Source organism: Candoia aspera, chromosome 6, assembly GCF_035149785.1.
Source record: "Candoia aspera isolate rCanAsp1 chromosome 6, rCanAsp1.hap2, whole genome shotgun sequence".
Lineage (NCBI taxonomy): Eukaryota > Metazoa > Chordata > Lepidosauria > Squamata > Boidae > Candoia > Candoia aspera.
In genome coordinates this window covers 39,326,625-39,352,421 of record NC_086158.1, presented here as the reverse complement: position 1 = coordinate 39,352,421, position 25,797 = coordinate 39,326,625, and the positions used below count along the sequence as shown (strand labels likewise).

Here is a 25,797-nt window from a genome sequence, read left to right as displayed (position 1 = left end):
CTCCTGATTTAGACACTTCTCTTTCCGCGGACTTTATCGTTGGAGGCGTTTTGGTGAAACACGAAGCCGCCGGCCTCGCGGAAAGCGGCTTCAATCAATATTTTTGCATAACTCCCCAAGAAGCGAGAGTGCCCCTGTCGGGCCGTTTGTAGAAACAAAACGGGTCACAGGTCACAGACCGAAATCGTACCAGCGGAGGCAAGGAAGCGCGGAATGTGCGCGGGCTAAGTGGACAGTAACGCGCGCTGCCTCATGTAGAGCTCTGTTCGCAAGGAAACCCCGTTCAGCAAAACGGGGCGCACGTTGAGATGCGCCTGTCGGCGAAGCGGCTGGAAGTCGTAAGGTGTGCGCGCAGAGTAACCGCGCTTCCCGCAGACTAGAGGGAACCCCCCTCCCGCGGGATCCCCGCAGCATCTCCCCTCGGCAGATCTGAAGTTGGGACTTGGAGGGGAAAAATTTGCTGACGTTCCGACTAGGGTCCGTCCGACTTCCTACTGGCTCGACTTTTGCCCCCGTTCTGCAAGCAAAGCAAAGCAAAGCGGGGCTCCGGGAGGGGCTAAGAAAAGTCCCCAGAGAGAGCGGGACTGGAACCCACGCCTGCTTCTCCGGAGTAGCCGCCGGGCACCCGACCGCTTTTACGTAGCCGAGGAAAGAGGGAGGGGAAAGCCACACTTCCTCATCACATCGGGGCGTAGGGCAGGCTTATAAAGTGCAGCTCCCGCTGTTTCCGTAGAGGTTTATGGAACGGGTGAATAAAAGCAAACGCGGTATCCAATTGCTGCTGCGATTTCTTCGGCCGGCAACGGAGGCGCAGCGCGGACTCGGAGCTAAGTCGTGCGGTCAGACAATGGGGCTTCACTCCGAAAACAGCAAAACCGACGATAAGCCTCCGAAGTTAAACACCTGCCCGGGCAAGGTCTTCTGTAACATTAAGGTAAGAAGGACCTTCGCTCCGAGAGGAAGAGTGGGAGGTGATTGGGGAGGAGCCCGCCTCACTCCAGGCTTGCTTCGCAGCGGACGGCCGCGTGTTTCTTCTTTCCAAGGACGGAGCGGAGTCGAGATGCACCAGCTGCTGTCCGCCTGCGGTCAGTGAAGCCCTTGCCTCTTGCCTGGCTCACTTGGCGCCTCATCCAAGCCACCTTCAAGTTCATTTAAAACTAGCAGGGTTTCAACTGTGAAACTACTTTCCAAACTGGCTAGTGGTTAAGATGCTGGGCTAGAGACCAGGAGTCTGTGAGTTCTAGTCCTGCCTTAGGCATGAAAGCCGGCTGGGTGACCTTGGGCCAGTCTCTCTCTCAGCCCAACTCACCTCACAGGGCAGCTGTTGTGGGGCAAATAGGAGGAGGAAGGAGTGTTAGGTATGTTCCCTGCCTTGAGTTATTTATAAAAATAATAAAGGTGGGATAAAAAATAAAATAAATAAATTAGACTAAATCTACCTGTATTCAGCTCAGATTCCCAAACCGAATGGGTTTCTTGGAGGCTGTGTGCAGCCCTTGAACTGGGTATATCAAGACTGTGGTCCTCTCTGTGAACTTATTTATTTGCCACATTTATAAGGTCACCTGACTCTAATGTCTTTATGTCTGTATGTATATGACATACCGCATTAAAAACAGCAAAGAACAATATAAACAGGGATAAGGACAATGCATGCCCCAGGGGGAAAAAAATGCAAGCCAACATACACAATCTTATACTGTAAGAGGCTTGCCACCCATTCCAGCTCAAGCCCTGGAGAACAAGGTCTTTAAACAGTCAGGGTAGGTGCCATACAGATCTCTGGGGGGGGTGCTGTTCTGAAGGACAGGTGCTGTGAAAGAGAAGTAAGGAGCAATGTTCCTAATTTACTAGGAAGTAAATCAATAAGGAAATATATAAGATTATAATCCTTGCATGGCAAGTAAGTTTTAGACTATCCTTTGCAATTTACTTGGTAGGAAGCCTATTGATATACCGGGGATGAAATCAACAAGTGGCGCTCATTTCTGAATAAACAACCATGGATGTGTTATTCTCTATGTAGCTCATCTGGTTAGGACAGTGTTTCTCAACCTTGGCAAGTTTAAGATGTGTGGATTTCAACTCCCAGAATTGCATGGCTGGCTAGGGAATTCTGGGAGTTGAAGTCCACACGTCTTAAACTTGCCAAGGTTGAAAAACATTGGGTTAGGATGTCATATAATTATCATCAGTTCTTTACTGCTAGCTAAAGCCTATGCTGTGGATTGCAGAAAAACAAAATTCTTTCAACAAAAGACAGCTTTGCTTGCCCACACCTATGTGCTTCCAGTCTGATTCACAGTTTAATTAAGGTGCAGTAGGTAGGTGACACATCAAGTTGGGGTTGCCTTCTGGTGAGCATACAGACAAATGCTCACTTCCTCAGCCTGTCTCCAGTACTAGTCATAGCTCTTCCAAATGCCGTCCTGTAGGCTTTTTTCAGCATCCATCCATCGTATCTGCTGTCCTCCCCGGTTTTTCCTTTTTCTAGGTATAGTTGTTTTGTGTTCATCATCTGTTTGCATCTCATGTCCAAATGGTATGAATTTCTGCCCACTGGTCACTGCCTGAAGGGAGCAGTCAGCCTTTACTTATCCCAGGATTGATTGCTTGGTTCTTCTTGCAGTCTGTTGTTCTTATGTGAACCATCTCTAGATTACAAGGCATTTAACTTCTTTCTCTGACTTTTACTTAATGCCCAGCTTTCATAGCTTATGTTACCTCTAGAAAATAATCACGTTAGCTTTTTTGATCTTTGGGGACATCCTTCATGATCTTGCCTAAATCTATCATTGCCTTCCTTTGCAGAATATCCCTCCTCCAGCAGGTTGTCCATCTTCATCTACTATACTTCTTGTCATCCGCTATACATCCACTAAGCATTACTGTGTTCTTCTTAATATTTAACACAAACCCAGGTATTGCTTTTCCCACTTTTACTTTCATCATGAGCTCTTTTACTATGTTCTTTTCTTCTGGCAAATGAAGTAGGGTTATCAAGGTTTCTTAAACTGTTAATGTTTCAGCCTCCTATTTTGCTAATAAATATTGTTGTACCAGACATGGAAGTGATTCTTGTCTCCCTTTCCTATTCTGAACCCTTTCAAATTCAGTTCTTATAGTACTTTCTGTACATTGTAAAGGTACCTCCAAAAAAATAATTACATGTTCTGACACTCATTAGCTTATTCTGACAAGAACTACAAGCTTTGCTGTAGTTAATAAAGCAAAGATAAACCATCTTTTTGTATTACTTTACTCTATAAAGTAGAATATACCATCTTATACTAGCTATCTGTTCTTCGGTCCCTCTGCTTTTTCTGAAACCTGCCTATTCATTTGGCATTTCTTTGTCCCTGTATGGCTTATTTATAAGACACTTCTTTGCATGAGAAATTAGTGCAGTAGTTCAGTAATTTGCACATTCTCTGCCATACGTGTAAACTCTAACCTTTTCCTATCTCTAGGCTGTATAGTGTCTGTTGAAATAAACTGAATAGCAATTTAGCAGCATCTTATCCTGTAGCTTTAAACAATTTAGTGGTTATTTGATCTGCAGTCATGCTTTCTTACTTGACCACCTATCATACTTCACTTTTTTGTGGAATAGGTTTCTGAACATATTCTCTTTCTGTCATTCTGTAATCCTTGTCCATAAACAGCTTGAGTACAGTTTTTTTTTTCATTTTCTTTCAATCACATTTGTTTATATTGGATTCTTCCACAATTATCCTTGAGTATTGCTGTGATTTCTCTTATCATCTTATCCTAAAAGTATCTGATTTTATTTTCCTCTATTAGCTGACATTTTTACTGAGATAAGTTTCTTTGTCTTTTATAGCTTGATACCAGAAATACACATTCAGTTGAGACTCACACACACACACACACACTTTTTCTTGCCGAAGGCAATCTGGATAACTTGTTCTGAAAGCAACATTAATCTTTTCATTTTGAGAATATTGTTTTTCCACTTTAATTTTCACAATGTCCTTAACTCTACTCATAGCTCCTCAGCTCCAGTTTCATATAAATTAAGTGTGCTGAATATTATATTTTGATTGCATGTCCTCTAGATTTCATTTTATTGGCATACCTACTCGTTTTAGCTTTCTACGTTTAGCCCATATATTTGATATCTATAATTCATGGTCTCACAATCTGCCCCTAGTAGTGTCTTGGATGACTGGATTGCATTTGTTTTTGATTATATAATCTATTTGATTCTGATTTTGTATATCCAGTGACACCCACGAATAGAGTTATTGACACTGCTTGAAGCAGGTGTTGACAAGAAGGAAAGAATTGTCTTCTATTAATGTGTTTGTGCATTGTTGGATTTACCCAGTCCAAGTATTTCAGTTATTTCAGGTTCTTCCATTTTACCCATTTGCCTTACAATCGCCAGTTAGTAATATCATGCCTTTTCTTGATAGTGCAACATCTCTTGCAATTAGCCACATAATTCCTCAATGTTTTCTTCTATCACGTGTGTCATAAAGCCTGTTGTTATGACCAAGCATTCTGTTTGACCATCATTGCCACTCCATTATTTCATATGATTTTAGTACCTGAATCATTTAATCATGTGAGTTAGAGTGGCCCATTCTGGTCCACTCTTACGTTTACTTATCTCTGCTTTATTTCCCCTTTGACAATGTAAGTTTTTCTTGAAATACTTCTTAAATTCTTTGATTCAGTTTTATGTTTCCTTGTAAAGTGAGAAAGTCTTTCATTACTAGCACTATCAGTAACCAGACGTTCTTGTAGCTGGGCATGTCATCATTTCTAGATCTGTTTTTGGAAGTTGAAAGAAACCTGCCTGTTTCTTTCACTGATGTGGTTGATCGTTGATTATGTGCCATCAAGTCAGTGTCAAATCTTAGCAACCTCAAAGACCAATACTTCTTGAGAAGGATCTATCCCCAACTTGGCCTTTCAGGTCTTCCATGGGTGCACCTATCACTGCTGTAATCAAGTCCAACCATCTTGCTATTAGTCATCCTCTTCTTCTCTTTCCTTCCACCTTTCCCAGCATTTTTCTTGGCTATCCATGATATTCTCAGAAGTCTTCTCGAACACCAGTGTTCAAAAATATAAATACTCTTTCTATCCTGCTTCCTCAGAGACCAAGTTTCACTTCCATGGAATATCTCAGGGGAAATTATTGCCTGCACAATTCTGACCTTTGCAGGTTAGACACATCCCAGCATCTGAATATCTTTTCCAAGACCTTTATAGCTACTCCACCAAGTGCTAGTTTACAGCATATTTCTTGACTGCTGGTTCATTTACTGTTGATAGTCAATCCTAAAAGGCAGAAGCTATCCACCATTTCAATAATTTCATGGCTGTTGTACCTCTTTTCATTACTTTGGTCTTTATATTTAACCATAGTCCCATTTTTTTAACTGTGCTCCTTGACTTTCATGAGTAGAGCTTGCACATCATTTACATTTTCAGCTGTTGAGTAGTATCATTATCATAGTGCAGGTTATTAACCTTTCTTCCTCCATTTACCCCCCCAGTCCCCTATGCTGCCTCATCATGGTGGGGGAGCATGCCTGGGAGGTATGAGCAAAGAATGCTAGGTGTACACACCAGGAGTATATATTCCCAGTAGGATCACCCAAGGAATGAAGATAATCCCAGTTGCCCAGCTAAAACAAACAGGCACAGGTGGTACTTGCTTAATGACCATTCATTTAACGATGGTTCAGAGATATGACCAGGCTAATAAAGTTACTTATGACTCTTCCTTGAAGTTACGACCATTGCATCACCCCTGAGGTCATGTGATTTCAGTTTGGGCACTTGGCAACCAGCTCACATTTATGACCAGATTCAGCATCCTGTGGTCACATGAACATGATTTGCGATCTTCCCAGCTGGCTTCTGACCAGCCAAATCAATGGAACCATTGATTCTCTTAATGACCGTGTGATGCTTAATGAATGCATCGTTTAGCAATCAAAATTCTGGTCCCAATTGCGGTAGTTAAGCAAGGACTACCTGTATATTGGATAGCAGCAATATAGGAAGATGCTGGAGGTGGATGATAATTGTAGTGACAATGGTAAAGGCATCATTTCATATTGCATAGAAAAAGGCAATGGTAAACCAGTCTTACATCCTACCAAGAAAACACATGAATAGACATGGGTGTTGTAGGAAGGTTCAGTAGCTTTAGTGAGAGAAAAAGGCTAGAGATCCAGCAGCATCTCCTTTGCTGTAGTAGTAATCCCCTGGGATTAATGTTCTGAGATGGATTAGTAACAACAAGAAAACATTTAGAGATAGCAAATACTTATACATTAAGTAGTTTTTTTATTTTTGCCCAATGACTGGGTTTTCACTGAATGGCAAATTGCCAGGTTGAATTATGGTTTTATCTGTAGAACTGAAGATTTCAGGATGTTTGCCATCTGGATGTCTTGTCCTCTGTTTTCTTTGTATTGGTATTGATCAACTCAGAAAGTTTGAATTATTCACATATGCTCTTTAGACAGTGATGGCTCTCCTCTGTAAATGGTTGAAAGTCTCCTGGAGCACTTTAGATGCAATGGCACCACTTCTAAGTGTATGCATCCTGTTCTTTATGTGCAATTAACAGTGGCATTCAAAGAAAGTACACATTGGTGCTCTTGTTGATAGAAGAATGTCAAAAGGATGAAGGATGTAGTCTCTGCCATGTATAGCCCTATTTTTTGATAGATTGCTGTAGCTGGGGTAATCATCGCAGCTGGGAGAAGCAAAAAAGAGACTAGGTCATTCACCTGGTAATGAATGAAGTAGAGACAGAAGTGGTGAAACAGAAAGGAAGTTAGAAAAGAGGATTTCCATCAGAGAAAGAAAATATGTGCAGATTACATGCTGATTAAATTTTGCAGTTTATATGAATGTCACTGCGTGTGAGATTTTACCTAGATTCTACCTCTCAACCCCCACCTTTTACCATTCTTCCTTCTTTAAAGGCACCTGCACAAACTGCCTTTCCTGAATTCTGGCAGGTGGTGCAACTTCAAGTAGAGTGTATATAACTATGAGTATTTGCAGTTGAAACCATTTCATGTCAAGTTTAATATTCAGTAATTTTTTTAATTCTCTTCAAGAGAAAAGAAAACAAAGGCAAAGTTGCAATTTTCTACATAAATTGTTTCCAGATCTTTATAGCATGGATCACTGCATAACCAGACTCACTGCAAGCAAGCACTGGAATACCAGAAACAAAATCATGTGCACAATTTTTGGGAGCCTAGGGGTCTAATCTGAGAGGACAGATTCTAGATCAAAGTCTGCATAGCTGATCAAGAGGGAAATGAATCTAAGTTTTTGTTTCTTGCTTGCTTGAATGAATCAAAACTGGGAGAGGGGAAGTCCTAGAGAAGGCAAAGCAAAAGGCAAGCACAGCTATATAGATGCTAGAATAAATAATTTAATCCACAATCAGGCTGGATGGAAACAGTTCACTTAGGACCTTTCCCTACTACCAAATTGGTATAGTCAGAAACCACCCAAGTTCTATCCTTCAGTTGGCATAAAACAATTCCAACAAACCATTTGCTGATCTTTCTCTGTTGCATAGTTTCCGTGCTTTATCTATCTTATCAATCAGGATATAGTTAAAATACAAAACAATAAATACAGTAAAGATAGAAGATAGCATTAAAAGAAAAAAGACTTAAACTATAAATGTGAAAGTAGAAAGAAGAACAAAGAAATGACTTCCGGCTATCCCAATTAGATATACATATAATTGATATAAATTAATCTCTTACTACTAATATATCCAAGGGACGCGGTGGCACTGCGGGTTAAACCGCTGAGCTGTCGATCGGAAGGTCGGCGGTTCGAAACCGCGCGGCGGGGTGAGCTCCCGTTGTTAATCCCAGCTCCTGCTCACCTAGCAGTTCGAAAACATGCAAATGTGAGTAGATCAATAGGTACCGCTTCGGCGGGAAGGTAACGGCGTTCCGAGTCGTCATGCTGGCCACATGACCCGGAAGTGTCTATGACAACGCCGGCTCCAAGGCTTAGAAACGGAGATGAGCACCGCCCCCTAGAGTCGGACACGACTGGACTTTACGTCAAGGGAAACCTTTACCTTTACCTTTACTAATATATCCATATTAACATTATTTCTATCCAAACAAACCCACTATTCAGTAAAACCCATAATCATAACTTCATTTTTTTCCGTCAAAAGCAGGTAGTCTAAAAATGGTTGCCATGAATCTATAAATCTGGAAACAGTATTATCTCTTATTAGAGCAGTTAGCTTCGCCATTTGTGCCAAATCCATTAATTTAATTATCCATTCTTCCCTTGTTGGTATTTGTGGTTCCTTCCACCATTGAGTATAGAGTATTCTTGCAGCAGTAATCATAAATTTCCATGCTGTTTCTCCAATTCTTCCTCCATCAAACCTAGTAAGAACAATTCTGGTTTTTTTATATTTACATGAAGAATTTTTTGAATAATACATATCTGGTCCCAAAATTTCTTTGCTTTTTCACACGTCCACCAAAGGTGGTAGAAAGTTCCTTCTCCCTGTGAATATTTCCAGCAAACATTTGTTACGTTCTTAAACAGTTTCGATAACTTGTCAGGTGTTAAGTACCAGCGGTACATCATTTTATAAAAGTTTTCCTTTAAATTATTCTGTTGCATAGTTTTAAGTCATTGTGGATTGGTGTTGTCTTGTGTGATAGTTGTTATTGGCATGATGAGTGGCTTTATCCTCTGGCTCTGCTGCTGCTGTTCCCTCGAAGTGTCACTAGCCAGTGAAGAAAATACCCACCAATCAAGGCATGCAAGCAGGAATGGGGCAGATCTAACTTTGAGACTTTGCATGGACTTTACTAAGCTGGTTTCTCCAAACTAGCAAATAAGCAATAGAACAAAAAGTTTCTTGTCTTGAATTATTTTAGGTCAAAAGCAAACATCTCTTCCCTCCCCAGCATTCTCAAGGGTTGGAATTGACCCAATAACTGAGATGTACTTTTGTGAATGCAAAGTTGGCTTGCTAAAAGAGGCAGCACCAGTAAAGCCTGATACACCTTTCTTTGTCAGGAAAAATACCATTGCTCTAACTCACTGTTTGTCTGTTTTAGCAGCTTTCAGATGTGTGGACTGCTGGCTGAGGAATGCTGGGAACTGAAGTCCATGCATCTTAAAGTTGCTGAGGTTGAGAAACACTGCTCTGTTACTTTGCATTCTTCTTTTACCAAGCACACTAGTGTAGTGTTCTGTGTGGACTTGCATGTTTTAATGATGTACATGATGAGATTTACAGTCTTTGAACAATATTTTGAAGTTTGAGAAAAATCTATTGTAGTCATGCAATATTTCTTCTAAGGAACTCAAGAAAGTAGGCTGCTATGGTCACCTATGACTTTGTAGCTGATGGGCACTTCAGTCTGGGTCTTAAGGGTAATCCAGTGCTTTGTCTGTCCCATTTATGCTGCAAGTACTAGATCAGTGGAATTTTAATGCTGTCATTTTTTCATAACAAATATTTGAGGAGCATGTGGTGTTTCTCAGCAAATGAGATTCTCTGCAAAAGTGTACTGTACCTATATCCAGTTTGTAGTCTAGTGTATTCGGATGTAGCGCTGTCAAGAGAAACTATGCAAATATTTTCATATTGTTTCTCATATTTATCTATTAGAATGGAATAATTGCTTATCATTAGCTTGGCTTGATTCTAGAGGTTCTGTCCACTCAGTTCATTTGCTTGTATACCTGGTACAATAACCTTAATCCTATAGGAATCGTATTTTCCAAGGGAGTGATATCTGGACTTGCATGTGAGCATGCCGTACAGATACCTACAGCTCTGCATTGTTAGCTCAGTGCAAAATATGGAGCTGCATCAAGAAGCTACCTGTACCGAATGTGTTGGCTCTATCAAAACCTAAGCAAACAGTATTGCTGTCATAAACCCATTTCTTTCATTACAATACAGAGCAGTGCTACTTCTAAAGGTACCCGCAATCTGAGGACTGTTAGCAAAAGATAATGGAGTTTGTGTTTGTTTTGCAGCAGTGTTTATAGAGTGCCTTTCTTAAGCTACTCCAGCAATAACAAACATGGATTTCAGCATAGAGCCCTGCATAGGGAGCTTTTTTTCCCCTGCCCCTCCCTCTTTAAACTTACGGATGAGCCTCACTATATGGTTGAATCACTTCCCCATGACTCTTAAGGTGGTTGTTGTGTTGGGTTGTTCAGAAAGAAGGAAGAAGCTAAGCTTTCTTATCTCTTCTTTGTTGTCTGAATTATGGAATCATGGGTGTCACAGAGAGATGTAGGGTGGGGAATTGACAATTGAGAATGTTCAGTTATTAAGCAACAAGTTCTGATGATGAAAAAGTCATACCAGTTTTGCCTTTCAGCACTAAGAGGAGGAGAGGCAGACTAAATGAAATATCATGGAACACCCATTACCAGCTGATTACAGGAGTTGGGTGAACAGTAGGTTAAGCACACTTTAAAAGATAAATCACTTTGTTGGCTTTCATATAACAGCCTTTCAGGTGTGTTACAGTATTAACTCTCAGAAGTTCTCCACAGCATGAAGGAAACCTTTACTATTCTGGAATCTGGGACTTATCTCAGTTTGGGGAGTATAGAGCTGATTAGAGAAATGGTGTGTCCTCCGTGCTTGGTATGCATGGTGTTAGAGGGAGAAAATGTTAAATAATATAGTAATGAAACAAAAACAGTGCTATCTGGGACCATTTACTTAAATGACCATTCAGTTGTAATCAATCACAGCAGCAGTAAAGATGGAAACACTACCTTCCTTGTTTAATAGGAATCAGCATAAACAGACTCATACTAAAAATGTACCAATTCTGAGTCAAAGAAAGGTGACTTTGGTATTTTACATGAATTGAAATCTGTTTTATGTTGATATAGTCTGCTTCTACTAGGCTTAGAAATAGTCAAGGAGCTCTTCTCAGCTTCTTGAATTTTACCAGATGTTTTCCTCTGGTTTCAAATGTAACTTTAGTCACAAGAACTAAAAACTTGCTTTAAAAGATACCCTTGGGGGTTGAGAGCATGGAACTTTCAGCTAAAAAAACGACCCAGAGTTATAAGCTTTGAAAGAATCCCTCCTTGGAGACATTGGCATCATCTGGATTGGGGTCTTTGCAACTGTTGAATTTACAAATTGAAGGTTTTGAAAGAATTTAAATTGTAAGACTAAGAGATGGTTAGAATTGCATCTAGCTGGACTCATAGCAGAATCAGTCTTACACACAGCATCATGCTGGCTGTGTGGTATTAATTAATTTTGAAATGTATCTTGGGAAACCCCAAGGCATATAAATACTGCTGGAATCCTAGAATTGGAGACCTGGATTAAGAATCTGTCCACTCCATGGTAGTTCTTAAATGATTTTGGGTTGGTCATAATCTCCTAGGCCAATATGTTCCATGGTGTGATTGTGAAAGTTGGATGATGAAAGATTTCACAACTGAACTTCATGGCAAGGATAAGTAAAGGACCATTATAAGAAAACTCTTAAAATGTTTCTTTACCCATCTGAAGATCTCTTAGGCTGTGCTGGAATATCAGTTACAGAGGCAGCAAAAAGATTGAAAGCATTTAAAACAGGAAAATGAAGTAATGTAGAAAGTAATTATTTACTTTATCCTGTCTAAGAGATGTGATGCTAACAATTTTGCAGGAATTTAGCAGAGAATAGAAAATGCAGTCCAGTTCTCTTTCAGAGTTTTGCAAACACAGGGAAAGGTATTTGTGACAATAAAGAGGTGGGTAAGGAAAAGGCAGCTGTTTAGGTTGTGGTGTTTGATGATACAGAAAGATTAAACTTCAGTTTATACTAAACCATAAATTATACTTTGCAATGCTTTGCATTATGTTTGGGTTTACACAACACCTTAGCAAACCACTTTATGCTTTACAGGTTGTATGAACTATTAGATCAAAGCCAAAAAGTGGTTTGCAGAAACAGCTGGTTATCTCCAAATATTGCTGAAGTACAACTTTCTGCTGACCAGACTGGCTGCAGCTTCTGAAAGCTAGAGTTCAGCAATTGGGAGAGCCACTGCCCGTAGCAACTCTGCGTGAATCAATACCCATTACTGACATCACTCGGAGTCTATATGACCAATTTGGTATTATACTCATGAGTATTAGGATAGGACCAAGAAGGCCTCTCCAGATACTTCCTTTGCCCTGGGAAGGTTTACTAAGAGGTTTGGACTATGTTGCAAGGACAGAATGGGAAAATTAAAGAAGCTAATATTCCTCCATGGCTGATGGTATCAAAATGAGTGCTTTTTTTTTTAGCAGAACCAAAACTCACCCTCCTTTTGCAGATGCAAAATCCATGCAAAGTGTATTTTTGTACAGTAGTTGTAAGCAATCCTCTCTCCTCTTGCCTCCAAGGCATAACACATTTCATTTATTTATAACAGTATATGTCAGCTGTCCCTGAATGGCTTACAGAAATATAAATGACTAAAAGAAAAGATTTTTCTTTATATTTCTTAAATAATGCTAAAGATTAAAATTTTAATGTGTAACCACATTATAAATAATGAATTTAATGTTAAAGTGGTATCCAAATGTCTTTTTATTCTGAACCCATTTCCTCCCCATAAGGCTTTGATATTTTTAGGAAGCTTACCTTTCTGGTCAAAACCAGCATGCTACATTAGGTGGACTTTGGATCATCCAGCAAATCCATTTTTATCTGGTTTTCTCCAAAACTGCATTTGATTTCCTGAACTTTAGATAGGGAAAGTCAGAATTAAAAAAAAAAATCTGTAATGCTGCAAATGTGATGGGATGTTCTTACTGCAAGTTAAAGAAATAACTCTAGAGTAGAATTGACCAAAGGGGGTGAAAAATTAGGCAAAAAAAATCTTACGGGACTCTACATGATTTGGGAGAGGGGGGTGCCTTCAAGGCCATGTTGCTTAGATGGCTTTCTCAACAGATAGCCTGCTGGAAACCTTTGAAAGCTAGAAAGTTTCCTGAATGTATTTGCAAGGATAGCAAACTTAAACTTTTTGCTCAAATATAAAGTACTTACAAAAGCAGTTCACTGATTTTTGTGAAAATGCTCAGTTTAAGGAAGGAGTGAATATTTTAAAAAGTAAGAAAATCCAAACTGAACAGAGCAGAATTTGGCATGCAATGAAGTCTTTGCAACCAGCTATATACCTAACTTTTGTAGCTGATTCTGATACCATTCCTTGAATTGTATGCAAATTCATGAGGCTTTGAAATCAAATTCCTTGGAGGTTTTGAAAATGCCACCTTTAGTTTAGAGGAAACCTCAGTACTTAAAATATGTTGCAAGGCATGTCTGCCACTGCCTTTCTACCTAGCTTTGAGATGCTAGTAGGAAAACAGGGTGTTGATCGCTGGAAACTGAGTCAGGATGTGGCATGTGTTTGACTTGGCAGCGCTGCTAACAGAAAGGATGGTTCATAGCAAAAAAGATTTGTACAAATGAGAAAGACTTGATATAGAGAATTTCCTGTTTTCCTTTGGCCAGAGAAGCTGTCTTGCTCTGTTAGCTTGTTATCCGGCTCTGTTTAATGAGTTATTATTTTAATGGACCATTAGTAATTAAGACGCAGGCCAAGCCCCTAAGTGCTGCTGTAGTTTTAGTCAGATCACTTAGAGTAGATGTGAGCAGCCTGAAGGATGTATGCACTCCTGTAGCCTCCTCCCGTAAAACTTTTTATCACCACTTTGACCCTGGTAAGGTTTTCTCCCTTCAGCAAAGGATCGTTACCTTCTCGTGGTGCTGGAGCTTGAGCACCTCAATGATGCCATGAGCTAAACTGTGAAGGGCCACCCAAGATGGGAAGGTCATGACAGAGAGGTCAGACTAAATGCGATCCCTGGGGAAGGTAATGGCAACCCACCCCAGTATTCTTGCCGTGAAAACTAAATGGATCAGTACAACCAGAGATATGTCGGTATTCCATCGGAAGATGAGACCCCCAGGTCGGAAGATGGTCAAAATGCTACTGGGGAGGAACAGAGGATGAGTTCAACTAGCCCCAGACGTGATGACGCAGCTAGCTCAAAGCCGAAAGGAAGGCTAGCGGCCGACGGTGCTGGTGGTGAACGGCGAATCCGATGTTCTAAGGATCAACACACCATTGGAACCTGGAATGTAAGATCTATGAGCCAGGGCAAATTGGATGTGGTTATTGGTGAGATGTCAAGATTAAAGATAGACATTTTGGGCGTCAGTGACCTGAAATGGACTGGAATGGGCCATTTCACATCAAATGACCACCAGATCTTCTACTGTGGACAAGAGGACCACAGAGGAAATGGAATAGCCTTCATAATTAATAGTAAAGTGGCTAAAGCAGTGCTTGGATACAATACAAAAAATGATAGAATGATCTCAATTCGAATTCAGGGCAAGCCATCTAACATCACAGTGATCCAAATATACGCCCCAACCACAGATGCTGAAGAAGCTGAGTAAAGCAGTTCTGTGAGGATCTGCAGCACCTACTGGACAACAGGCCTAAAAGAGATGTTATTTTCATCATGGGAGACTGGAATGCTAAGGTAGGCAGTAAAATGACACCTGGAATTACAGGTAAGCATGGCCTGGGAGAACAGAATGAAGCAGGACATAGGCTGATAGAATTTTGCCAAGACAACTCACTCTGCATAACAAACACTCTCTTCCAACAACCTAAGAGATGGCTTTATACATGGACTTCACCAGATGGACAACACCGAAATCAGATTGACTACATCCTTTGCAGCCAAAGGTGGCGGACATCTATACAGTCGGTAAAAACAAGACCTGGAGCTGACTGTAGCTCAGATGACAAACATCTTATTGCACAATTTAGGATCAGACTCAAGAGATTAGGGAAGACCCACAGATCAGCTAGATATGAGCTGACTAATATTCCTAAGGAATATGCAGTGGAGGTGAAGAATAGATTTAAGGGACTGGACTTAGTAGATAGGGTCCTGGAAGAACTATGGACAGAAGTTCGCAACATTGTTCAGGAGGCGGCAACAAAATACATCCCAAAGAAAGAGAAAACCAAGAAGGCAAAATGGCTGTCTGCTGAGACACTAGAAGTAGCCCAAGAAAGAAGGAAAGCAAAAGGCAACAGTGATAGGGGGAGATATGCCCAATTAAATGCAAAATTCCAGAGGTTAGCCAGAAGAGATAAGGAATTATTTTTAAACGAGCAATGCATGGAAGTGGAAGAAGACAATGGAATAGGAAGGACAAGAGACCTCTTCTAGAAAATTAGAAACATTGGAGGTAAATTCCAGGCAAAAATTGGTATGATCAAAAACAAAGATGGCAAGGACCTAAGAGAAGAAGAAGAGATCAAGAAAAGGTGGCAAGAATATACAGAAGACCTGTATAGGAAGGATAACAATATCGGGGATAGCTTTGATGGTGTGGTCAGTGAGCTAGAGCCAGACATCCTGAAGAGTGAGGTTGAATGGGCCTTAAGAAGCATTGCTAATAACAAGGCAGTAGGAGACGACGGCATCCCAGCTGAACTGTTCAAAATCTTGCAAGATGATGCGGTCAAGGTAATGCATGCCATATGCCAGCAAATTTGGAAAACACAAGAATGGCCATCCGATCGGAAAAAATCAACGTATATCCCCATACCAACAAAGGGAAACACTAAAGAATGTTCAAACTATCGAACAGTGGCACTCATTTCACATGCCAGTAAGGTAATGCTCAAGATCCTGCAAGGTAGACTTCAGCAATTCATGGAGCGAGAATTGCCAGATGTACAAGCTGGGTTTAGAAAAGGCAGAGGAACTAGGGACCAAATTGCCAATATCCGCTGGATAATGGAAAAAGCCAGGGAGTTTCAGAAAAACACTATTTCTGTTTTATTGACTATTCTAAAGCCTTTGACTGTGTGGACCATAACAAATTGTGGCAAGTTCTTAGCGGTATGGGGATACCAAGTCATCTTGTCTGCCTCCTGAAGAATCTGTATAACGACCAAGTAGCAACAGTAAGAACAGACCACGGAACAACAGACTGGTTTAAGATTGGGAAAGGAGTATGGCAGGGCTGTATACTCTCACCCTACCTATTCAACTTGTACGCAGAACACATCATGCGACATGCTGGGCTTGAGGAATCCAAGGCTGGAGTTAAAATTGCTGGAAGAAACATTAACAATCTCAGATATGCAGATGATACCACTTTGATGGCTGAAAGCGAAGAGGAACTGAGGAGCCTTATGATGAAGGTGAAAGAAGAAAGTGCAAAAGCTGGCTTGCAGCTAAACCTCAAAAAAACCAAGATTATGGCAACCAGCTTGATTGTTAATGGGCAAATAGAGGGAGAAAATGTAGAAGCAGTGACAGACTTTTTATTTCTAGGTGCGAAGATTACTGCAGATGCTGACTGCAGTCAGGAAATCAGAAGACGCTTAATCCTTGGGAGAAGAGCAATGACAAATCTCGATAAAATAGTTAAGAGCAGAGACATCACACTGACAACAAAGGTCCGCATAGTTAAAGCAATGGTGTTCCCCGTAGTAACTAATGGCTGTGAGAGCTGGACCATAAGGAAGGCTGAGAGAAGGAAGATAGATGCTTTTGAACTGTGGTGTTGGTGGAAAATTCTGAGAGTGCCTTGGACTGCAAGAAGATCAAACCAGTCCATCCTCCAGGAAATAAAGCCAGACTGCTCACTTGAGGGAATGATGTTAAAGGCCAAACTGAAATACTTTGGCCACATAATGAGAAGACAGGACACCCTGGAGAAGATGCTGATGCTAGGGAGAGTGGAAGGCAAAAGGAAGAGGGGCCGACCAAGGGCAAGGTGGATAGATGATATTCTAGAGGTGACGGACTCGTCCCCGGTGGAGCTGGGGGTGTTGACGACCGACAGGAAGCTCTGGCGTGGGCTGGTCCATGAAGTCATGAAGAGTCGGAAGCGACTAAACGAATAAAGAACAAGAAAAGAAGAACAATGTTTTCTCCTGTTGTGAATTGTAAAACTGTTTTTATTAGTTTCTTTAAAGCAGTGTTTCTCAATCATGGGAACATTAAGATGTGTGGACTTCAATTCCCAGAATTCCCCAGCCAGCCATGGGGAATTCTATGAGTTGAAGTCCACACATCTTAAAGTTGCCAAGGTTGAGAAACACTGCTTTAAAGAATGTTTCTTGCCCTGCCCACCTAAGCATCATATTTCTGCCCCCTCTGTCACCAAATCCTACCCAGTACGCAAAAGCAGCCCTTGTCCAGGGAAAAAGAGAGGGAGAGAGGGCAGCCCTTGAGCAATGAAATGGTTCTTATTCTTCATTTTGGGAAAACAAGATCACAAAGGCTAATTCTTTCTATGCTGTCTTTGAGAAATCACATAGAGCTGATGAGGAGGGCATATTGTTTTCCTTCAAAACAAGAGAGAAGGATCTAAGAAGCTACAGACCAATCAGTCTGACAGCAATATCTGAGAAGGTTTTAGAGCAGATATAAAGACATTGAGCTGTAAGCACATTGAAAACAACCTAGTCATTAGTCGGCATGGATTGTCAGGGACAAGTTTGACCAGACTAACCTTATCAAATGTTTGACTAAGTAGCTATCTTAATAAACTGTGGTGATGTTGTAGGGTGTGGTTTTTTTGGTGCCTTCAAGTCAGTCCTGGCGACTGCCTGGACTAGTCCCTGCAGTTTTCTTGGCAAGATTTTCAGAAATGGTTTGCCACTGCCTCCACTGCTGAGAGAGAGTGACTGGCTCAAGGTCACCCAGCTGGCTTTGTGCCTAAGGCAGGACTAGAATTCACTGCCTCCCAGTTTCTAGCCTGCTGCCTTAACCGCTACACCAAACTGGCTCTAATGTAGATCTAATAATCTTGATTTATGCAAAGCATCTGACAGTGTATCCCACAATTCTCGTATTAAGAAACTAGTTAAGTGTGGTCAGGATGGCATCACAATTAAGTGAATATATAGCTGGCTTGAAACTTACATTTAGAGGGCTTGTCTAATTGTAACTTTTTTAGGTATCAAGTAGGATTCCACAAAGATCTCCTGAATTCTGTACTGTTCAGTCCTTTTCTTAATAACTTGGATGAAGATGTGGAGGGAATGCTTGCCATATTTATATAAGATATAAATTTGAGTGGGATAGCAAACCTCAAAGACAGAGATAAAAATTAAAATCTTAATAGGTTAGAGAAATTAGCTGAAAATAGAATGAAACAAGCGCAAAATTCTTCATTTGGGAAACAAAAATGAAATGTGGAAGTACAGAATGGGAGATGCCTTGTGAAAACAATCTTGAAATAGTAATAGATTTCAAACTCAATGGGAAGTGTAATATGGCTGCAAAAATGGCAAAGCAGTTCTAGGCTGCATCAACAGAAATATTGTAGCCAGTCATGAGAAGTAATAGAGACTATATCCTAAGAGTTATGATGAGAGAGTGAAGAAATTGGGAATTGAAAAGATTGGGAAGAGGATTGTTGTTTATTCGTTTAGTCGCTTCCGACTCTTCGTGACTTCATGGACCAGCCCACGCCAGAGCTTCCTGTCGGTCGTCAACACCCCCAGCTCCCCCAGGGACGAGTCCGTCACCTCTAGAATATCATCCATCCATCTTGCCCTTGGTCGGCCCCTCTTCCTTTTGCCTTCCACTCTCCCTAGCATCAGCATCTTCTCCAGGGTGTCCTGTCTTCTCATTATGTGGCCAAAGTATTTCAGTTTGGCCTTTAATATCATTCCCTCAAGTGAGCAGTCTGGCTTGATTTCCTGGAGGATGGACTGGTTGGATCTTCTTGCAGTCCAAGGCACTCTCAGAATTTTCCTCCAACACCACAGTTCAAAAGCATCGATCTTCCTTCGCTCAGCCTTCCTTATGGTCCAGCTCTCGCAGCCATAGGTTACTACAGGGAACACCATTGCTTTAACTATGCGGGCCTTTGTTGTCAGTGTGATGTCTCTGCTCTTAACTATTTTATCGAGATTTGTCATTGCTCTTCTTCCAAGGATTAAGCGTCTTCTGATTTCCTGACTGCAGTCAGCATCTGCAGTAATCTTTGCACCTAGGAATACAAAGTCTTTCACTGCTTCTACATTTTCTCCCTCTATTTGCCAGTTATCAATCAAGCTGGTTGCCATAATCTTGGTTTTTTTGAGGTTTAGCTGCAAACCAGCTTTTGCACTTTCTTCTTTCACCTTCATCATAAGGCTCCTCAGTTCCTCTTCACTTTCAGCCATCAAAGTGGTATCATCTGCATATCTGAGATTGTTAATGTTTCTTCCAGAGATTTTAACTCCAGCCTTGGATTCCTCAAGGCCAGCTTGTCGCATGATGTGTTCTGCATACAAGTTGAATAGGTAGGGTGAGAGTATACAGCCCTGCCGTACTCCTTTCCCAATCTTAAACCAGTCTGTTGTTCCGTGGTCTGTTCTTACTGTTGCTACTTGGTCGTTATACAGATTCTTCAGGAGGCATACAAGATGACTTGGTATCCCCATACCACTAAGAACTTGCCACAATTTGTTATGGTCCACACAGTCAAAGGCTTTAGAATAGTCAATAAAACAGAAATAGATCTTTTTCTGAAACTCCCTGGCTTTTTCCATTATCCAGCGGATATTGGCAATTTGGTCTCTAGTTCCTCTGCCTTTTCTAAACCCAGCTTGTACATCTGGCAATTCTCGCTCCATGAACTGCTGAAGTCTACCTTGCAGGATCTTGAGCATTACCTTACTGGCATGTGAAATGAGTGCCACTGTTCGATAGTTTGAACATTCTTTAGTGTTTCCCTTTTTTGGTATGGGGATATAAGTTGATTTTTTCCAGTCTGATGGCCATTCTTGTGTTTTCCAAATTTGCTGGCATATAGCATGCATTACCTTGACAGCATCATCTTGCAAGATTTTGAACAGTTCAGCTGGGATGCCGTCGTCTCCTGTTGCCTTGTTATTAGCAATGCTTCTTAAGGCCCACTCAACCTCACTCTTCAGGATGTCTGGCTCTAGCTCACCGACCACACTGTCAAAGCTATCCCCGATATTGTTATCCTTCCTATACAGGTTTTCTGTATATTCTTGCCACCTTTTCTTGATCTCTTCTTCTTCTGTTAGGTCCTTGCCATCTTTGTTTTTGATCATACCCATTTTTGCCTGGAATTTACCTCCAATGTTTCTAATTTTCTGGAAGAGGTCTCTTGTCCTTCCTATTCTATTGTCTTCTTCCACTTCCACGCATTGCTTGTTTAAAAATAATTCCTTATCTCTTCTGGCTAACCTCTGGAATTTTGCATTTAATTGGGCATATCTCCCCCTATCACTGTTGCCTTTTGCTTTCCTTCTTTCTTGGGCTACTTCTAGTGTCTCAGCAGACAGCCATTTTGCCTTCTTGGTTTTCTCTTTCTTTGGGATGTATTTTGTTGCCGCCTCCTGAACAATGCTGCCAACTTCTGTCCAGAGTTCTTCCGGGACCCTATCTACTAAGTCCAGTCCCTTAAATCGATTCTTCACCTCCACTGCATATTCCTTAGGAATATTAGTGAGCTCATATCTAGCTGATCTGTGGGTCTTCCCTAATCTCTTTAGTCTGATCCTAAATTGTGCAAGAAGAAGTTCATGATCTGAACTACAGTCAGCTCCAGGCCTTGTTTTTACCGACTGTACAGATGTCCGCCACCTTTGGCTGCAAAGGATGTAATCAATCTGATTTCGGTGTTGTCCATCTGGTGAAGTCCATGTATAAAGCCGTCTCTTAGGTTGTTGGAAGAGAGTGTTTGTTATGCAGAGTGAGTTGTCTTGGCAAAATTCTATCAGCCTGTGTCCTGCTTCGTTTTGTTCTCCCAGGCCATACTTACCTGTAATTCGAGGTGTCATTTGACTGCCCACCTTAGCATTCCAGTCTCCTGTGATGAAAATAACATCTCTTTTAGGCGTGTTGTCCAGTAGGTGCTGCAGATCCTCATAGAACTGCTCTACTTCAGCTTCTTCAGCATTTGTGGTTGGGGCGTATATTTGGATCACTGTGATGTTAGATGGCTTGCCCTGAATTCGAATTGAGATCATTCTGTCATTTTTTGGGTTGTATCCAAGCACTGCTTTAGCCATTTTACTATTAATTATGAAGGCTACTCCATTTCTTCTGTGGTCCTCTTGTCCGCAGTAGTAGATCTGGTGGTCATTTGATGTGAAGTGGCCCATTCCAGTCCATTTCAGTTCACTGACGCCCAGAATGTCTATCTTTAATCTTGACATCTCACCAATAACCACATCCAATTTGCCCTGGCTCATAGATCTTACATTCCAGGTTCCGATGGTGTGTTGATCCTTAGAACATCGGATTCGCCGTTCACCACCAGCACCGTCGGCCGCTAGCCGTCCTTTCGGCTTTGAGCTAGCTGCGTCATCACGTCTGGGGCTAGTTGAGCTCGTCCTCTGTTCCTCCCCAGTAGCATTTTGACCATCTTCCGACCTGGGGGTCTCATCTTCCGATGGTATACCGACATATCTCTGGTTGTACTGATCCATTTAGTTTTCACGGCAAGAATACTGGGGTGGGTTGCCATTACCTTCCCCAGGGATCGCATTTAGTCTGACCTCTCTGTCATGACCTTCCCGTCTTGGGTGGCCCTTCACGGTTTAGCTCATGGCATCATTGAGGTGCTCAAGCTCCAGCACCACGACAAGGTAACGATCCTTTGCTGAAGGGGAAGAGGATACACACTTCAAATAGCTGAAAGGATGTCAAACAGGAAAAAAAAAAAAAAATCAAGGCTTGTTCTCTACCATTCCAGAATGCCAGACACAGTATAATAAATTTAAGTTACGGGAAGGCAGATTGTATTGTATATTAGGAAGTTGACTCTAACAGAGCAATTTGCCAATGGAACTAATTCCTGGGGGAGGTGGATGTGTTCAAATGGAGGCAAGATAGTCCCTGGGAATGCTTTAGTTTGGATTCCTGTGTTGAGCAGGGTTGGACCTCCTTGCCTAAAGGCAGATTCCAGGTTCTGATGCTTTGAATCTCAGCGAGGAATGCCCCTCAAAGATAAGGTTAGCCTAAGAAGAATACAAGGATAGGTTGTTTAATACTGGAGCAGCTGGGGCAAGGTCTAGGCTATTAGTAGGAGAAGAAGGGTTCATAAGATTTAGGTCAAGAGAAGCGAAAGTGAATGGGAAGATTATAGACTAAGAGGAGCTATAATCAGTCAGTGCTGCTTATTTGCCAAATGGGGGGGAAAAGCATAGAAACTGGGAAAGTACAAATATCCAGACAGCATGGAATAAAAACCTACACAGGGAGGAACTGTGAGTTTGTAAATAAACCAAACTGAAACTGCAGGGCAATTTTTAACAACAGCTATGGGAACTGCTTTATCAATTGCTAACAAGTCTGAGAAGTTTGCCCTGCAGGTTTCGGGAAGAAACTTTGGACTCTACTAATCAGCATGCAGTAGAATATTTCTAAATAGTTTTCAATCCTATCCTTTACTCAAGGAGTTCAGGATGGTTTGCATGGATTTCTTTTGCCTCCCTCCCTTTTTGTGGGGAGATTAATAATGGCTGGGTTAACACATGGTTGATTTTTTGGATGAACTTCTGTTTACAAATTATGAAGGCTGGATTTTCAGAGCACACTATAAACCAAGCCCAAATAACATTTTGCTATAGCTCAATGTGCAGACTAAAGTAGTAACTTGTCCCAGTGAATCCCATGGCTGGGAGAAGACTTCAGCCTAGGTCTTCTAGTCAAAACCTCTTGTCATTTCTAAGAAAGCCAGTGCTAATCAGAAATATCTCAGGGCTTGGGGCAGTGTTTCTCAATCTCAGTCTCAAGATGTGTGGACTTCAACTCCCAGAATTCCTTAGCCAGTTCACATACCATAAAGTTGCCGAGGTTGAGAAACACTGCCTTAGGGAACAAATAAGCTTGGGCTTCAAGAGCTTGAATGGGAAAAAAAGATGCTTGTTGGCAAGGAAAAGATTCCAATGCTCCTATCTGATTTGGAATATTAGTTAATTCAGTGTAGCAAGTTGGGGTTTTGACCCAAGGAGCCTGGATTCATACTCCAGCAGGGCTATGTTATTTGCTGAATGATAGTTACATTGACTACCAGGAGACACCATGTGACCAGTTTCATGCTATTGGGACTCATCAGACATGGATAGCCAGGTATTATTCTGTGAGGTTCAAATCTTCTACCAGGAACCTACAGACCTCTGCACTTTCAATGATTACAGTATATACAACACATTAACTTTAGGGGCTATCCAGGGTCTGGGGTTTAGTAGTTGCAGGAAGAGATACATCTGATGAGTTCCAATAGGATGAAACTGGTCACATGGCACATCCTGGTGGTCAGTGTAACTGAAAATACTAGGATATATAGGATATATATCCTATATATACATATCTGACCAGAGTTGCTCTTTGAGTGAGATGGGCAGTGACTAAATTTGAAATATAAATAAATAAATAAATATACACTCTGTAAAATAGAGAAGTCATGTAAAATTCCACACATGGCATGACATAATGCAACATCTGTTATCTGTCTAGTCTGAGAGCTTGAGAGAAGATGGACTGTATATATTATTTTGATAGCTGTTTGGATGATGGGTGGCCACTCTCTCTGTTTTACCTCCCTTTTAAGGGCTTTTGAGGTGATTAAAGTAGATGGGAGGAACTACATGTGATTCAATAACAGATTTAAGCCCTATTTCAGCATGAAAAATATGAGCTCCTACTAAGTCCTGTTCCCATGCCAGTGTTCCTTAAATTATATTAGCACCCTGCAGTCATTCATACATTCAATGTAAATGTCTCCCACAGGAAGGAACAAGATTGCTGGCATCATGCAGCCCCTCAGCTTTGTGTGTGCATGTATGTAGGGGGAACAATAATAATACAAACAGGTAATTATTTGAAATATTAATTTTACTTGTAGTCTATTCAAAATTATCCAGATCTTTATAACCATGGAGAGGGAGAAAGGTTAGTGCTTTTCAGGACACTGCTGAAATTGAGACAAGTGAGAATGCTGAGAATTACTTAAGCAGAATTTCCTAAAAAAGGCCAGTGCTTTTTCAAACATTAACTACATCCAAATTACTCATTGTTTGCTAGCGGATCACTTGAATAATAGCAATCCCCAGCCAAGACATAAATTGTGCCTTAAATTAGGTGGAAAGAGTTTCAAACAGAGCAGTCAGATTGTCTTAGGCATTTCTCATTCATCTAAAGACAATGGTCTTGTATATTAAGGATGTGCAACTTTTTCTCCAGCCAAGACCTGTAGTTGGTCTCTAGATGATGTTTCTGGAATACACTCCAAAAAGTGGACTAATTTGATTTCACGTATATCTAATTAATATTAAATTAAGTTAGCCTAAATGAGGTAACATGATTACTCCTCATGTATTTAATAATCTCCCTTTCTGTTAATAATTATTTTGAAGTGGTAAGTTTTAATGCACAAATTCCCACAGTGGAGGAATGGATGGTGAAATTAATGGAGTTGGCACAGATGGCAAAACTGACAACATTGATAAAAAAAACTGACTGGATTTGTTTCTACTTGGAAACTGCTTTTGGACAATTTGCTTGTAACAGAAAAAAATGATGTTTTGATTCTGGGTTTTGATGATTGTTATTTTGTAATAGACACAATGTTAAGTAAAGTATAATTAAAAGTAAGATTAAGTCATTACAATAAGCATTTATATCTCTGTTGGAGGAGGTCAGAAGTCACTTTCTCCTTATTTTTTCTTGCTATTCTTGCACTTTAGTTTTTCTTTTTTCTTTTAGTTCTTTATTCATGTTTTTCTGTACTTTATTTTAAGTGTTTTCTGAAACTTTAATAAAATTCTTATTTAAAAAAGTAACTTTTAGAGCACTTTTTGGAAATACATGCAAATCAGGGGCCATAGATGATGCGCCTTTGTAACATAGCATCCCAGGAATGGTCTGTTATTTAACTCTAGAGCTGGCTCTGTCATTTGACTATGTGTGGCGGCTGCTTTGCACAGCTGAATTGGGGTATAATGAAGGGGCAGAAGAGTATTAAGGGTTTATTTAAGGATGTCACAGGTTCGTTTGATACCCAAGGGTTGTTTACTCAGACTCACCAAGACGTTCCCAAATGAGACACTGCACACGACCTTTTGTTCACTCCTTTTATGTTGGGGGGGTTCTTTTACTTAGAAAACCAGTAGTTACAGTATAAAGGTGCTTTTTTCTTACCTAGGTGCCCAACTAATACAATTTTTTCCAACTAACCTATGTCTATCACTATTACTACTCTGTCTATTCTAACTAATACATGTAGGTCACTAAGCTATTCTATCACTATACTATTTCTATTATAACTATGAAACACTACTAACAATTCTACTACTACCATTAGAACCCAGTTCTTTAAGAGGACAAAGTCTCACTTGCTCCTTCTCTGCCTTTGCTACAAGCCTTGACTGTTGCTCTCACCCTCACTTCCTTCTGTCTTCTGCTTCTCCTACACACTCACACCACCACCACCACACCCAGCTGTTCCAAACCCAGGGCTTTTAACCATCTCCCAGCCCTCCTTACACTAAGGGGTGTTAGGCTTAAAGGGTGCCTACAATTTTAGTCCGGTCTGTCCTTCCACAAAGGGATTATTGCTGTAGTTTCACTAAAGGGACAATAGGATTTTCTCTCTCAAGTGATGTATAACTTCACCAGCTTCAGGTCAAGTAGCAAATGGGTGCTGTCCAGTTGAAAATTAACCTATCTGCCATTACTGCAGGCACAGACAC

The 25,797-nt window shown here is 40.9% G+C and overlaps 1 protein-coding gene across 1 annotated transcript in view; it reads left to right on the top strand.

Moving 5' to 3' along the window:
• The first annotated feature begins 220 nt into the window (after positions 1-220).
• SLCO2A1 (solute carrier organic anion transporter family member 2A1) overlaps positions 221-25,797 on the top strand; it is an 80,612-nt gene continuing 55,035 nt past the window's right edge. Inside the window, exon 1 of the mRNA XM_063306796.1 lies at positions 221-934. Coding sequence (XP_063162866.1) covers positions 740-934 — 195 coding nt within the window. The 5' untranslated portion in view covers positions 221-739. The remainder of the gene's footprint in view (positions 935-25,797) is intronic.